Source organism: Spea bombifrons, chromosome 13 (assembly GCF_027358695.1).
Source record: "Spea bombifrons isolate aSpeBom1 chromosome 13, aSpeBom1.2.pri, whole genome shotgun sequence".
Lineage (NCBI taxonomy): Eukaryota > Metazoa > Chordata > Amphibia > Anura > Pelobatidae > Spea > Spea bombifrons.
Window position 1 is genome coordinate 8,617,964 of NC_071099.1, and position 13,083 is coordinate 8,631,046.

Here is a 13,083-nt window from a genome sequence, read left to right on the forward strand (position 1 = left end):
TTCAGATTTGGAGGGTCGTCTTATAATCAGGGTCGTCTTATAATCGAGCAAATATATATATATATATATATATATATATATATATATATATATATACACACACACACACACACACACACACATACATACACATATATATATAGTTTTTTGAAGATGTTTTAGAGCGCAGAAAGAAATATTGACGCCTAGACTCCCCATTAAAAGAATACAGTGTGAGTGATCCGAGCACTAAGTAGCAGCGCAATTTACCAAATGAACATTTAGCGCTCGCATTGTGCGGCCGTATTAGAGGGTGGGTTCTCGAGCCGTATCACCAGCACAGGTTTAATGAATACGGGAGGTAGCATTACAGCTGGAAGTCCCATCCTCCCCCCTTTTTTGTCAGGGACACATGACGCAACAAGCTTCAGACCGAGAGCAAGGTTTGGTCAACCATTCTGACACACCCCAGTGATCTTATTGGATGCTCTGTTCTCGAACTCTACTGCAATTGGTTGGCGGAGGATCCCATCCCCCTTCTGTTGGCTGAGCATGCCTTCCAGTCCCCTGTAATCTGTAGGCAGCAGATAGCTTGCACCCTCCCCCGCACCTCTCCCCCTTCCTACCTCCCTTTAATTCACGGACTTTTTTTTTCTCTCCTTGTACATCAGGAAGTAGTGACAGCCAGACCTGCATTTACCGCTCCCTGAGGATTTCTCCCCATTTTTTCATAGCTGTGATTTTTGTGAATTATATAGAAGCAAATTGTGTTGTGTGGGTTATGATTTCATCTTGAATTATAGGCCGTTGCATGTGCAGAAGACTTGGAGACTCTTATCATGCTCTGTCCTTTGTCTCTTAGGATTTCGTGGATTTACCTTTGATTACAAAATGCATTTCAACGCACCACTTGGATCTAAACCGATGTCTTGCTGCAGTGGAAGCCGCCTGTTCCCTGTGTGCTATCTGCCATAACCTTCCCCCCACCCACACGGGGATCGTGGTTTGTGTCTTGTAATTCCAGATGTGCATTCAGGCAACACGTTCAGAGACTGCAGCCGTGTAACCGAGCGGCGCTTGCACGTAGGAACTTTCCGCATCGCTCCAGGAAGGACCTGGGTGCTATATGGGCATTTTAGGATTCCAGCCATATGTCTGTGACTGCCGAGGGACTCTGTTGGAGACCAGATACCCTTCTGCGACTTGGCTGCTGACATAAACGTGTATTGAAGCGGAATCTACTTGCCAGGAAAATATCTGCTTTGAAACGTGTAAATATTTGAACCTAACCTGACCCTTCACCTGTCTACTGGCTACCTGGATATGACTAATGGGACCGATTGACCCTTCAAAGTACTGCCTAAGAACTCCTTTGTAGAGAATCACAAATTCACTAAATCATTCCACGATTCTTGCAGTTTTCTTCTGCTGCTTCCCCTGACTTCCTCTCGATTCCCCTACTGTCTGGGAGCGGATACTTTCAGATGTGAGCAATCCAAGCATTAGAAGAGACTTGGGGAGGAAGGTGGGATCTCTTCTGAATGCCTTTACGAGGGATCTGGTGGTGGATTTGCTGCAGGCATGGGTTCACCCTCCTGGGCAGGGACTATGGACAGAAGGAGGAAGAGGAGGAATCATTTGAGATGAAGAGTCCTGATGTCCCGATCTGCAGTAGACAAGTGAGTTCTCAGTGCAGCCCTTCTCTTTATCATTCTTCATTTAGAGATATAAACACAATGTGACATGCATTAATGTCATTGCCATTAGGACACTCTAAATGGATTTAACATAGTCTCTCAAATCAGTCCACTTTGATTCAAGGAAGGTCTGGCTCCAATATAAGCTCCAATAGGTTGGGAAACCTGAAACATGTACACATGTATTATATGCCCTACAACACTTATGTAGCAGGATATAGTTTATGGCAGGGAGACTTAGATGAAAAGGAGTAAATGAGGTTTTAAATTGTAAGCTTTGTTGAGCATGCCCCCCATACACACACGCCCACCCACAACATCTGTTGTAGTTGCTTTAATATGCCATTATAACTCCCATTGTAAGGCACCACAAAATATCTGACCATATAAAAATAAAAGATAATATTGACAGTGACTGCGGATAATGTTGTTACTTGTTTGAGAGTTGGCGGTTATTGTATAAAATGTGTGCTGTATGCATTGCAGATTTTTGGGGTGCTTGGAGTCAGGTAGATTTCCTAATGCATAGTAGTGGAGGAACATGGCTTCAGAACTATTGGGTTATTTAGTAAAGAAGATAAGCTAAGTTATGCGAACCACTGGAGATGCGTACTGCAATGCACTGGATACCTTGATTGTCATTGCAGTGGTGGTAGATGGTCATTTGCCATCCCTGGGGACTTTCTAAATGAGATCACCCTAAGACTCTTGAAATGTTAACCCTTTAATAACTCATTGTGAATATTCTATATAGTGACTCGTCAGATGGGATAACCAAATGGATCTAATACCGGCCCTCATGGAAACCAACACTTTAATTATTATTTAAAGATACACTCAATACAGTCACCTGCGTTCAAGTAGGGATAGCAACCATAAGAAATATGCAGCAAATACACCAATTAGGAAGATTAGGAAGGAGTCAGCTCCAGGCTATGCGAACTGAATAAATCTGCTCCTTCACCCGAGACCCCAGGACTGGGGAACCCCTGGGACTAAGGCTTAAACTTTGAGTTCGCTATTATTCTAACATTATTTTTGCTATCTTAATACATTAGTTTAAATTAATTACAAAGTATTGAGTCTCATCATCCATTTCTGTAACCATTCTAACAATTTAATTAAAGGGACATGTCAGCCATTGTAGGAACTTGAATGCTTATGATGGCTTCGCCCAGGAAATGTAGAATCCCCCATATACATTTGCCGCTTTGTGTGCCCCAGCTATTTTCCATTTAGGAGATGTGTTCGACCACAGAGGAGGAGGGCCGCTGGAGCATTTTTTTTTTCATTTTGAAGAAAAGTACTTGAAATACTTAAGCATGCTTTCTTCTTTATTGGTGCTGCCATGGACAGTAAACGGTACCTTGACATCATTTTGCAGCAACCACACATGATGAGCTGGGTGTTATAACCCTACATAATTCTGTGTCATCTGCAAAAATAGATTATATCAGTTCTGTCTTTTAGGTCATTGATATACAAATCAAAAATTGAAAGGACCTAGTAGGGCTCAGGAAAACATCAGACAATATTCTGTCTCTTACAGCTTTTTGACCACCATTAACCAGTTTTCAACCCAGATACAAGTACTACCACTAGCCCATGGACCCCTTATTTGAAGACCAACATCTTGTGAGGAAGATGCTTTTGCTAAATCTAAGCATTGTAGAAGCCCAGTATTATTTTCTTTTTTGCAGATTTTCCTTATCGTAAAACCATGTTTCTTAATACTAATAAATTCATTATGTAGAAACCCACAATTGATATTAAAGTCTAAAATCTTTTAATAACGGGATCACATTAGAGGAATATTAAAAAGACAGACTTAGCAATATATTACGTTTGCTAGTTGTATAGGTATTAGTGTGCCCTGAATACCCAGGACATTAAGCAATGGTTGCATCATGACTAGACTCAAGATTGTAAGCTTGCGAGCAGGGCTCTCTCCACCTAATGTATCGGTTTGTCTTAGTCTGTCAGTTCTCGTCTTGTCATACCCCTTGAATATATGTATTGTATTAAGCGCTGCGTAAATTGTTGGCGCTATATAAATAAAAGATAATAATAGACACTCTTTGTACTACTTTTTCTATGCAGTCTTTTTATTGAATATGTGTTGGACAGCACTGCCGTTGTGTAAAGAGTGTGGTATCCATGCCATTTATCTGAGCTTGCCCCGGGCATATGTTGCCAACCACCACCCCCCCTGACCCAGCACAAATTTTCAGACAGCTATAAGGCAATGACCTTCATGCTAGTGAGACACAGTAATGTTAACTGCTCCCTAGGAATAAGCTTGCTAGCTTCGCATTCCTAGTTAATGCAGAGATTTATAAGCAGTAAGCATACGTTCAATTTAAACCATGATACAGACGAATAAAGTGAAGCATTTGAAACTCTAGCTTCTTTTCAGTCATTAGGGATTTGCACTGTAAGGCCATTTTTAGGCTACTTTAATGCACTAATGTGCAATTGTTTATAATGTTCACTAAGCAAATTGGGGCATTAGTTCGGGCAACTATAGCCTAAAATAGCCAGGGAAGCTTGGGGCGGCCGTACTTGTTCCACTGAAGGAGTAGTAGAAGCTGTGCTTATTGTTGCTTATTTATGGTTTCTGTTACAAATATCTTCTGAAAGGAATGGAGTCATTTTTAACACTTGCGTCACTAGAGTCTAAGTATGACATCTCACTGCCTGGTAATGTGGTAAATCAGGTTTCTGGGCCTGTCTTACATGAAAAGTATTAGTATTTGTTTATTATTATTGAAGTTCTGTTTTTGTTGGAGCCTTATAGTGTTTTCTGTTTTCTTTGTGAGGATCGATCAAATCTTTCTAAATCTCCAACAAACCTTGTATGAGCATGAGTACATTTTTCCCATCATATGTGTTTTTCTTAAATGTGTATTACTGTTGGTGATATGAAAAAAACAACTCTTATTTGATCTATAGTTAACTTTTTGTTGGATGATTTATTATTTATTATTGTATTAATACAAATGCACAAACATGGCTAAGGTGTTCCCATCTGTTTCTTCCTGAAGTTGGAGTAATTGTGTGGCTGGAGTGCTCCCTACTCTATAATTGGGTGCAATGTCCTAAATGTCATAACTTTATAAGTGGTCATCCCCAGAAAAATTATGATTTTTTTTTTTAACTCAAACTGGACAATAGCATCTCTTTTCTGATGGTGTATCTACCCATACCATAAAACTAATAAGAGAGATTAAACCTCCCACATATAACAAAGCAATAAAATGGGCAAGATTTCTAATAAACTACAGTCACCATGGGTGCATACAGAGATTATTCTAACATTATATGTCTCACAAAATCAATGGCAGGAAAGAGCTCCAATGGCAATCAGTGGAAGTCCGTTTTGTGTTTGCGTGCGTGGAGTATCATTAGATGCCACTTATTTCATTCACCAAGCCAGCTGAAGCTGACTTTTTGTGAGTAGACTAGGTAGTTGTAGGCAGCAGATGTGTTCGGCATCTCTTGCAAGCCAAGTAGCTCACGGTTATGGAAAGAAGCAGATACATAGAGGGCATTTGTCAGACCAAACTTATATCGGGACACTCAGCCATCATAGGCATTAAAGTTAATATGATGGCTGCAGTGTCCCTTTAATCACACTTTTGTGGATGAGACCTAGTACTGCTAAATTAATGTATGAGTATTTATGGGCCTTTACAGGTGAAAAAGCGATCAATTGTGTTAACCTAAAGGCTGCCTAGTGTACTTTGTCAATTAAAAAATGTAAAAATGTTATGCCGTAACTCTGAAGATAGTGCCAACTTTTTCGCAGAAACATACGAAAAATTAAGTTATTAGTGCTAAGCAAATATTCGCCAGTTGTGATTCTTCAGACAATATGTTTAATACCACATTTTCTACTTCCATTTATAGGTAAACTCGATAATGTGGTTTAAGATATTAATTTATATTGTTGGAATATTCACATGTGGTGAATGTTTCATGTAACACGAATATAACGAAGACAATGATGCGAATCTCCCGTTCCACCGCATCCCAAAGGTGCTCTATTAGATTGAGATCTGGTGAGTGGAGGCCATTGGAATACAGTAAACTCATTGTCATGTTCAAGAAATCAGTTTGAGATGATGTGAGCTTTGTGACATGGTGCGTTATCCTGCTGGAACTAGCCATTAAAAGATGGGTAAACTGTGGTCATAAAGGGGTTGACAGGGTCAGCAACAATACTAGATCTCAAACTTGCACCCAACCTTATTTAAAAGCAGTGCTTCATTATGTTATAATTATAACCCGTGTGGTCTTCTGCTGTAGTCCATCTGCTTCAAGGTTTGACCTTGGTTGTAACGAGTGGTTATTTGAGTTACTGTTGCCTTTCTGAACTGCCGCTCACTGACTATTTTCTCTTTTTCGGACCATTCTCTGTAAACCCAAGAGATGGTTGTGCGTAAAAATCCCAATAGATCAGCAGTTTCTGAAATGCTGAAGCCAGCCCGTCTGGCACCAACAACCATGCAACTTTCAAAATCACTTAAATACCCTTTCTTCCCCATTCTGATGCTCGGTTTGAACTTTAGCAAGCTGTCTTGACCATGTCTACATGCTTCCATGTATTTGTGTTAACAAGCAATTGAACAGGTGTAGCTAATAAAGTGGCAAGTGAGTGTATACAGCATATATATATATATATATATATATATATATATATATATATATATATATATATATTCAAGTATAATGTAAATTGCATAATACCATTTCCCTTATTTTGCTCTACGTTTTGCAACATCTCTGAAATATACTACAAACTCATGGTCATGCTCATGAGTTTGGAATCCAACCTCCATCCAGACACCCAATCAGTGAAAAAAAGTATAATTTCTACTACAATGATGGTAGACATCCGTGTTGCTGGTTCCGACACCCAGTGATCCCCCAAGAATGGGACAATGTAGGGTTGGTAGAATTCATCTAGAGTATCAGCTGCCACATATGATTAATCACTTTCTGTCATTTGCATCGTTGATTTATGTAACCACCATGAGGGTTGTAGATAATGGGAACAACCTCCCAGCGTAATTGGTAGATGTTTAGTACATTAAGGGAATTTACACATGCATGGGATAGGTATATTTATTATGAACCTGGCAGCAGGAAAACTGGCAGAGTAGATGGGCTGGTTTTAACGTGCCATCAAATTTTGTGTTTCTAGTTATCATTTTAAACTTTTTTTTAATTAAGTTCCATATATATATTTATATATACCGTATTGGCTCGGATATAGGCTGCCCCCGTATATAGGCTGCACCAAACATGCTGCCACTCTGTCCCCCCACCCCCGAGATATGCTGCCACTGTCCTCCCCCCCCGAGATATGCTGCCACTGTCCCCCCCCCGGGGACGGTCACCGGCTGCGGCGATGCGAGTAAACAACCTCCGCTGCCGGGACATCTGCACGATGTGCTTTAACAATCTGCCTGACCATCCGCACGAAGGTTAGACAACCTCCCGTGCCGGCACCCTGCCCCCCCCCTTGGAAAGTGCTGGCAGGGGAGGCTGTCTGAGCGTATCAGAGAGTAGGATACAGATCCCCCTGCCCGGCGCCGGGGACTGCATGGGCGTCGGACGCTAGACCCCGAATATAGGCCGCACCCCCACTTTAAAGACTTAAAGTGGGGGAAAAAAGTGCGGCCTATATTCGAGCCAATACGGTATATCTATCTATATAATATCCAACAATAGTTACCGGCACTCCAGGGACTTTCTAAATAACCACACGAAAAACTTTGATTTTCAGGTCAACGTTTCAGTCTATTTATTTTAGACTTTCATCAGGACATCTATATATATATATATATATATATATATATATATATATATATACACCGGTGTACACATTAAAAAAAAAAACAAACAAACAAACATATTTCCCTAATTTTCCACCAAGACCCAAATCAAAAAGTAACAGTAAGGGAGGCAAAACAATTTTCTTAAAAGACCTCAACCCCTTAGTAAATATATCGAATAGATATGGTTGTACAGAAAGTACTGTGCCAAAAGTTTGAGGCAGGTGTGAAAAAGGCTATAAAGTAAACATTCTTCCAAAAATAGACATATTAATAAACATGCTAATAGTCTGTTTGTATAATTTAACAAAATTTAAAGCTAGTGAAGAGGAGAAAAATCCAAATAAAATCAATATTTGTTGTGACCATCCCTTTCCGTTAAGACAGCGTCAATTCTTCTAGGTACACTTGGACATAGGTTTTTAACCCCTCCTGTCCCCTCTAGACGTACCGGTACATCCATTAAAAGCATCTAAAGAAACACATATGGACGCACCGGTACATCCTGCCTTTATTGCAGCTGCACGGGAGATCAGGCTGTCAAACTGGACTCCCCCCTGTCAGCATTGTTGGCTTTCTGCTGCCCGATCTCCTGTAACAAACTGTTTTAAATGCCCGATCACGCGATCGGGCATTCCCTTCCGGGTTGTGTCACTTCTGACGTCACCTGGAAGGTCATCGGAGGACAGATATCTGTCTAGACCCTGCTGGGATATCCGATCGCTCCGATGAGGCACAGACCACAAACACTGTGATCTCAATGCAAGTCTGTGGGGACTTGCATAGAGATCACAGTGTGATCGGTGCAGGGGGATCGCATATGCTGAAAAATGAATCGACAAAAAAAAAATTGTTAGTGATTTTGGCCTGGTTTCTCTGCCGTAAAACATACCCTGCGCAAAAAAATCTATGTGACACAGAAGTGTTGATGAAAAAAAGCACAAGAAATCATTTCTGCGCCCACCTTTGACAGTGATTGGTGGCCAAATAGCTGCATGAAGAGTGCCCTGATATGATAATCTGGGTTGTCTGCTTTACAGAAATATATTCTGGTGGGTATTTTTGGTTTATTTGTTTAAAATTAGAGTTGCAATCCCATCATACCGAATGTAAAAATTATACGAATAATGTACACCTTATAGTATGTTCACTATAAGTGCTGGGAAAGTAACCCTAATTTTGTGAGGATTCAGAGGGAAAATATATAAAAAAATTAGTAGTTTTTATTTTCTAATTTTCGTTAATTTTTTTTACTAAATTTCTCAAGCTAAATTTTTAGCTAATTATCTAACAATGGTATCAAAAGAAAGCTCTATTTCTCTTTGAAAAAACAATATATAGTTTACATGGGTACACTATTCACAGGAAAGAAGAATAATCGCTGAACCGACATAACGCAAAAATGGCAAAATTGCCTCTGGGCTTTGAGGTACCAGAAACCCCTGGGACTGAAGGCGTTAAGGAACTCTGCAGGTAGATGTTCTCCTAGCTGGTTATTAATAACCCTTGTAGGGCTGCAACAACTAATCGATAAAATCTATAGTAATCGATCCTCGCAGCACTACAGGGGACCTGAATCCTCCACTTTGACAGCTGGTGAACGTGTGTGCGATGCGCTCAGACAACCACCACTGCTGGCACGTCCGCTGGGGCTTCTATGATGGAGCACCGGCGTGACATGTCCTTACGGTGCTCAGTCATAGAAGCCCCGGCGGATGTCCTGGCCAGCAGCAGCGGAGGTTGTCTGAGCGCATCGCGCATACGTTAACCAGCTGGTTCATTTTGTATCAAGGGGATCTGGACATTTTTATGGCAAGTTTTGCTTAATTTAACTTAATTGTTTGCCTACTTCGATATAAATTGGCTACCTTGAGGTTTCCTTTAATTTGCTTAAACAGGCAACAATTTTAAATTGAAGGTAGCATTTGTTTGGAGGAGTTTCAGAGTTACACATGCTAAAAGTATTCATGTACATATGGTTAAGCAGTCAGTGCTTGTTACTTAACTATGCGCCATGGACATTCAATCGCTTAATGGTGAGTATGGATTTAGTGTTTGTTCTTTTTTTTTTCCCATTAGTAGGATTTTGGATGGCTGGTTGAATTCAGCACATAATATGGCTTTTTTAATCCTTTTCATTGGACAATACATTTTTTACATGAATATCGCATGCTTTATTACTTAGCAGCAAATGTGTGTCATTTTTTCATTTAGACTCTGTGCATTTATTACTACACTCTTCTTAAACTGACTGAAGTTAGTGTGAAACATATCAAACAATAATCTGGAATTCAGACAGAAGGAAATATGGTTCTCATGCAACTGTAATACACAATAATACATTTAATATTTACTATTTAGATAACATTGAAAACATTTAGTAGTAGTTAATCGCCTGAGTGCTTGGTAATGCAGATTATTATACTGTTTGTAAAGACAGTATTTTGCAATTGGAAACAGATTCTTCTTCTGTAGAAGCCATTTAAGGTGTGCCTGTAACTCTGGATTCCCCACGACAGCGAAAAACCTGTTGGATGGGATATTATTTTCACTTGTCTGTCATTTTTGTGCTAAAGATGTCATGTAATGTGGCAAACCATATGTCACAAATAAAGGGTGCCATGACCTAGCCTTTAGAGATCACATATAGGGTGTGTATTCACACAATGAGTGGGAGTGGCACTTATTCTTATGTAAAATTTTTGCTATGGCAGTCTGGCACTGGACATAGGCATACCTGGGAACTCTCCGGGTTTGACCCGGAGATTGCCGGGTGAAGCACCACTTCTCCGGGTGAAGATCTGAATTCTCCGGGTCACGGGAGCGGGGTATTAACACACCCCGCCCATTTTCCCTTTAAATGGGGGTGTTTCCCGTTGCTGTCAGCGTCCGTGGTCCTGCTAATATGCACAGAAGGTTTTGTGACGTTGCATTTTTTCTCTATAGCCCAATCATGTCCAAACCTATATTTGATCTTATTATGGTAATTTTCCATATATGCCTTACATATGAAGTACCATATTGGCCCAATATACGCCGCACTTTTTCCCCCCACTTTAGGTCTTTAAGGTGTGGGTGCTGCCTATATTCGGAGTTTTACGCAGGGATGCACAGTACATGTCGCCCGACGCCCGGGACACGCAGTTCCAGGCAGCGGGCGGGTGTTTTTGTTCCGTTTTCATTTATTCCTGCTGTGGGTAAGCAGCAGGGTTAGGATGCAGATCTCCCGCAGCGCTGCAGGGGACCTTTTTTGTCAAAAGTTTTAGTTCATTTTATTTAACACGCTTAGGAAAACAATTAAGCAAACCTTACCTATATGAAAAGTAATGTTTGCACAATCGTCATCTTAAATGTTTGAGCAAAAAAAGCCACATTACCTACCATTTCACCAGATGATTCCTGCGGCTGTTTTCTCTCTCAGACAGTGTCCTTACGCATCTTCTCTTCTGGCTACACAGTGCGTTATGAACACTGCCTATACCTGTACTGTTGGAAGAGAAAATAAGTGCACAGAGTGATTGGCATTATGGAAAGTAATCCAGCTTTTTTACTCTTTTTAACTAATGTGGAAACTTTTCTTTGCACTGCCAATTTAAACTTTTTAGCAGTCTCAATTATTTTCGGAACTATAAGAAACCATCATCTTGGGAGAATCTTATGTTCCCTAATTGACATTTGCTGGATTTGTGTGTTGCTTAAAGATTTTATGTGGTTCTCATGTCATCACCAAGGAAATAATTCATGCAACTTCTCAATTTTAACTTCTCAGTTTTACATCCTGATTGTATTTTCTACGTAGTTTGACTTGCATAAGAAATATAACTTAAGTCACTATGCAACGTTTTATGCTAGGGTGGAAAATATTTTTCTGTGTGATCCTGGATTTTTTTCTTCAGTCATTTAATAAAATTAATTTATTGTCCTTGCATTTTCTATGCCTTTAGACAAAGCTCAATTGGTACTAAGGGGCCCAAAGTGTGCCAAGAAAATGTCCCCCACACCATTACACCACCACCAGCCTGAACCATTGATACAAGGCAGGATTGATCCATGCTTTCATGTTGTTTACGCCAAAGTATGACCCTGCCATCTGAATGTTGCAGCTGGAATCGAGAATCATCAGACCAGGCAACGTTCTTCCAGTCTTCCATTGTCCAATTGTGGCGAGCCTGTGCGAATTGTAACCTCAGTTTCCTGTTCTTAGCTGACAGGGGTGGTCTTCTGCTGCTGTAGCCCATCCGCTTCAAGGTTTGATATGTTGTGCGTTCAGAGATGGCATTCTGCATACCTTGGTTGTAACGAGTGGTTATTTGAGTTATTGTTGCCTTTCTGTCATCTTAAACCAGTCTGCCCATTCTCCTCTGACATCAACGTGGTATTTTCATCCACACAACTGCCGCTCACTAGATATTTTATTTTTTTCAGACCATTCTCTGTAAACCTAAGAGATCGTTGTGCGTGAAAATCCCAGTAGATCAGCAGTTTCTGAAATACTCAGACCAGCTTGTGTGGCACCAACAACCATACCACACTCAAAATCACTTAAATCCCCTTTCTTCAGTGGCGTCTCCAGCTTTCATATTTAGGGGGGGTACATGGGGGGCCAGGGACCAAAGTAGGGGCGCCAATTATAAAACGGTACATATATATATATATATATATATATATATATATGTGTATATATATATATATAGATATATATATATATACACATATACACACACACGTTAGGCAGTTATTTCTCATTCTTTAATATTAGCCCCTGCTGACAATATATATAAATATTACACCCTGCTTCTGATATATATTAATATTAACCCCTGCTGTGGATATATATTGATATTAGCCCCTGTTGCGGATATATACTTATATTATACCCTGCTGCTGATATACATAAAAATTATACCCTGCTGCCGATATATATTAATATTTGACCCTGCTACCAGTATATATTAATATTAGCCCCTACTGCCAATATATATTATTAGTCCCTGCAGCCAATATATATAAAATTAGCCCCTGCAGCCAATATATATTAATATTAGCCCCTGCTGCCGATATATATATCTATATATATATATATATATATATATATATATATATATATATAAATACTAGACCCTGCTGCCAATAAATATTAATATTAGCAATATATGTTAATATCTCCTTCTTCCCCCCAATCTATCCTATCTACCCCCTCTCCCTCCCAAACTATCCTATCTACCCCCTCTCCCTCCCAATCTATCCTATCTATCCCCTCTCCCTCCCAATCTATCCTATCTATCCCCTCTCCCTCCCAATCTATCCTATCTACCCCCTCTCCCTCCCAATCTATCCTATCTACCCCCTCTCCCTCCCAATCTATCCTATCTACCCCCTCTCTCCCTCCCAATCTATCCCTATCTACCTCTTATCTACCAGCATTGAGTTGCTGCCATGTGATTGGCTGATTAGCTATTTGTTAACAGGCCATTGAACAGGTGTACCTGATAAAGTGGCCAGTGAGTGTATATGACAGAATGACAATTATAATAATGATCAGGCGCTAAATATCATACAATATTGTG

General features: G+C 40.1%; 1 protein-coding gene across 2 annotated transcripts in view; it reads left to right on the plus strand.

Moving 5' to 3' along the window:
* Positions 1-761: 761 nt before the first annotated feature.
* The window catches only part of PLEKHH3 (pleckstrin homology, MyTH4 and FERM domain containing H3), a 30,967-nt gene continuing 18,645 nt past the window's right edge, over positions 762-13,083 (plus strand). Inside the window, exon 1 of one of the 2 annotated variants that reach the window (XM_053454208.1) lies at positions 762-1,658. In XM_053454208.1, the coding sequence (XP_053310183.1) occupies positions 1,521-1,658 (138 nt within the window). In that variant the 5' untranslated portion in view covers positions 762-1,520. The remainder of the gene's footprint in view (positions 1,659-13,083) is intronic. The other variant, XM_053454207.1, reaches the window with a different exon arrangement.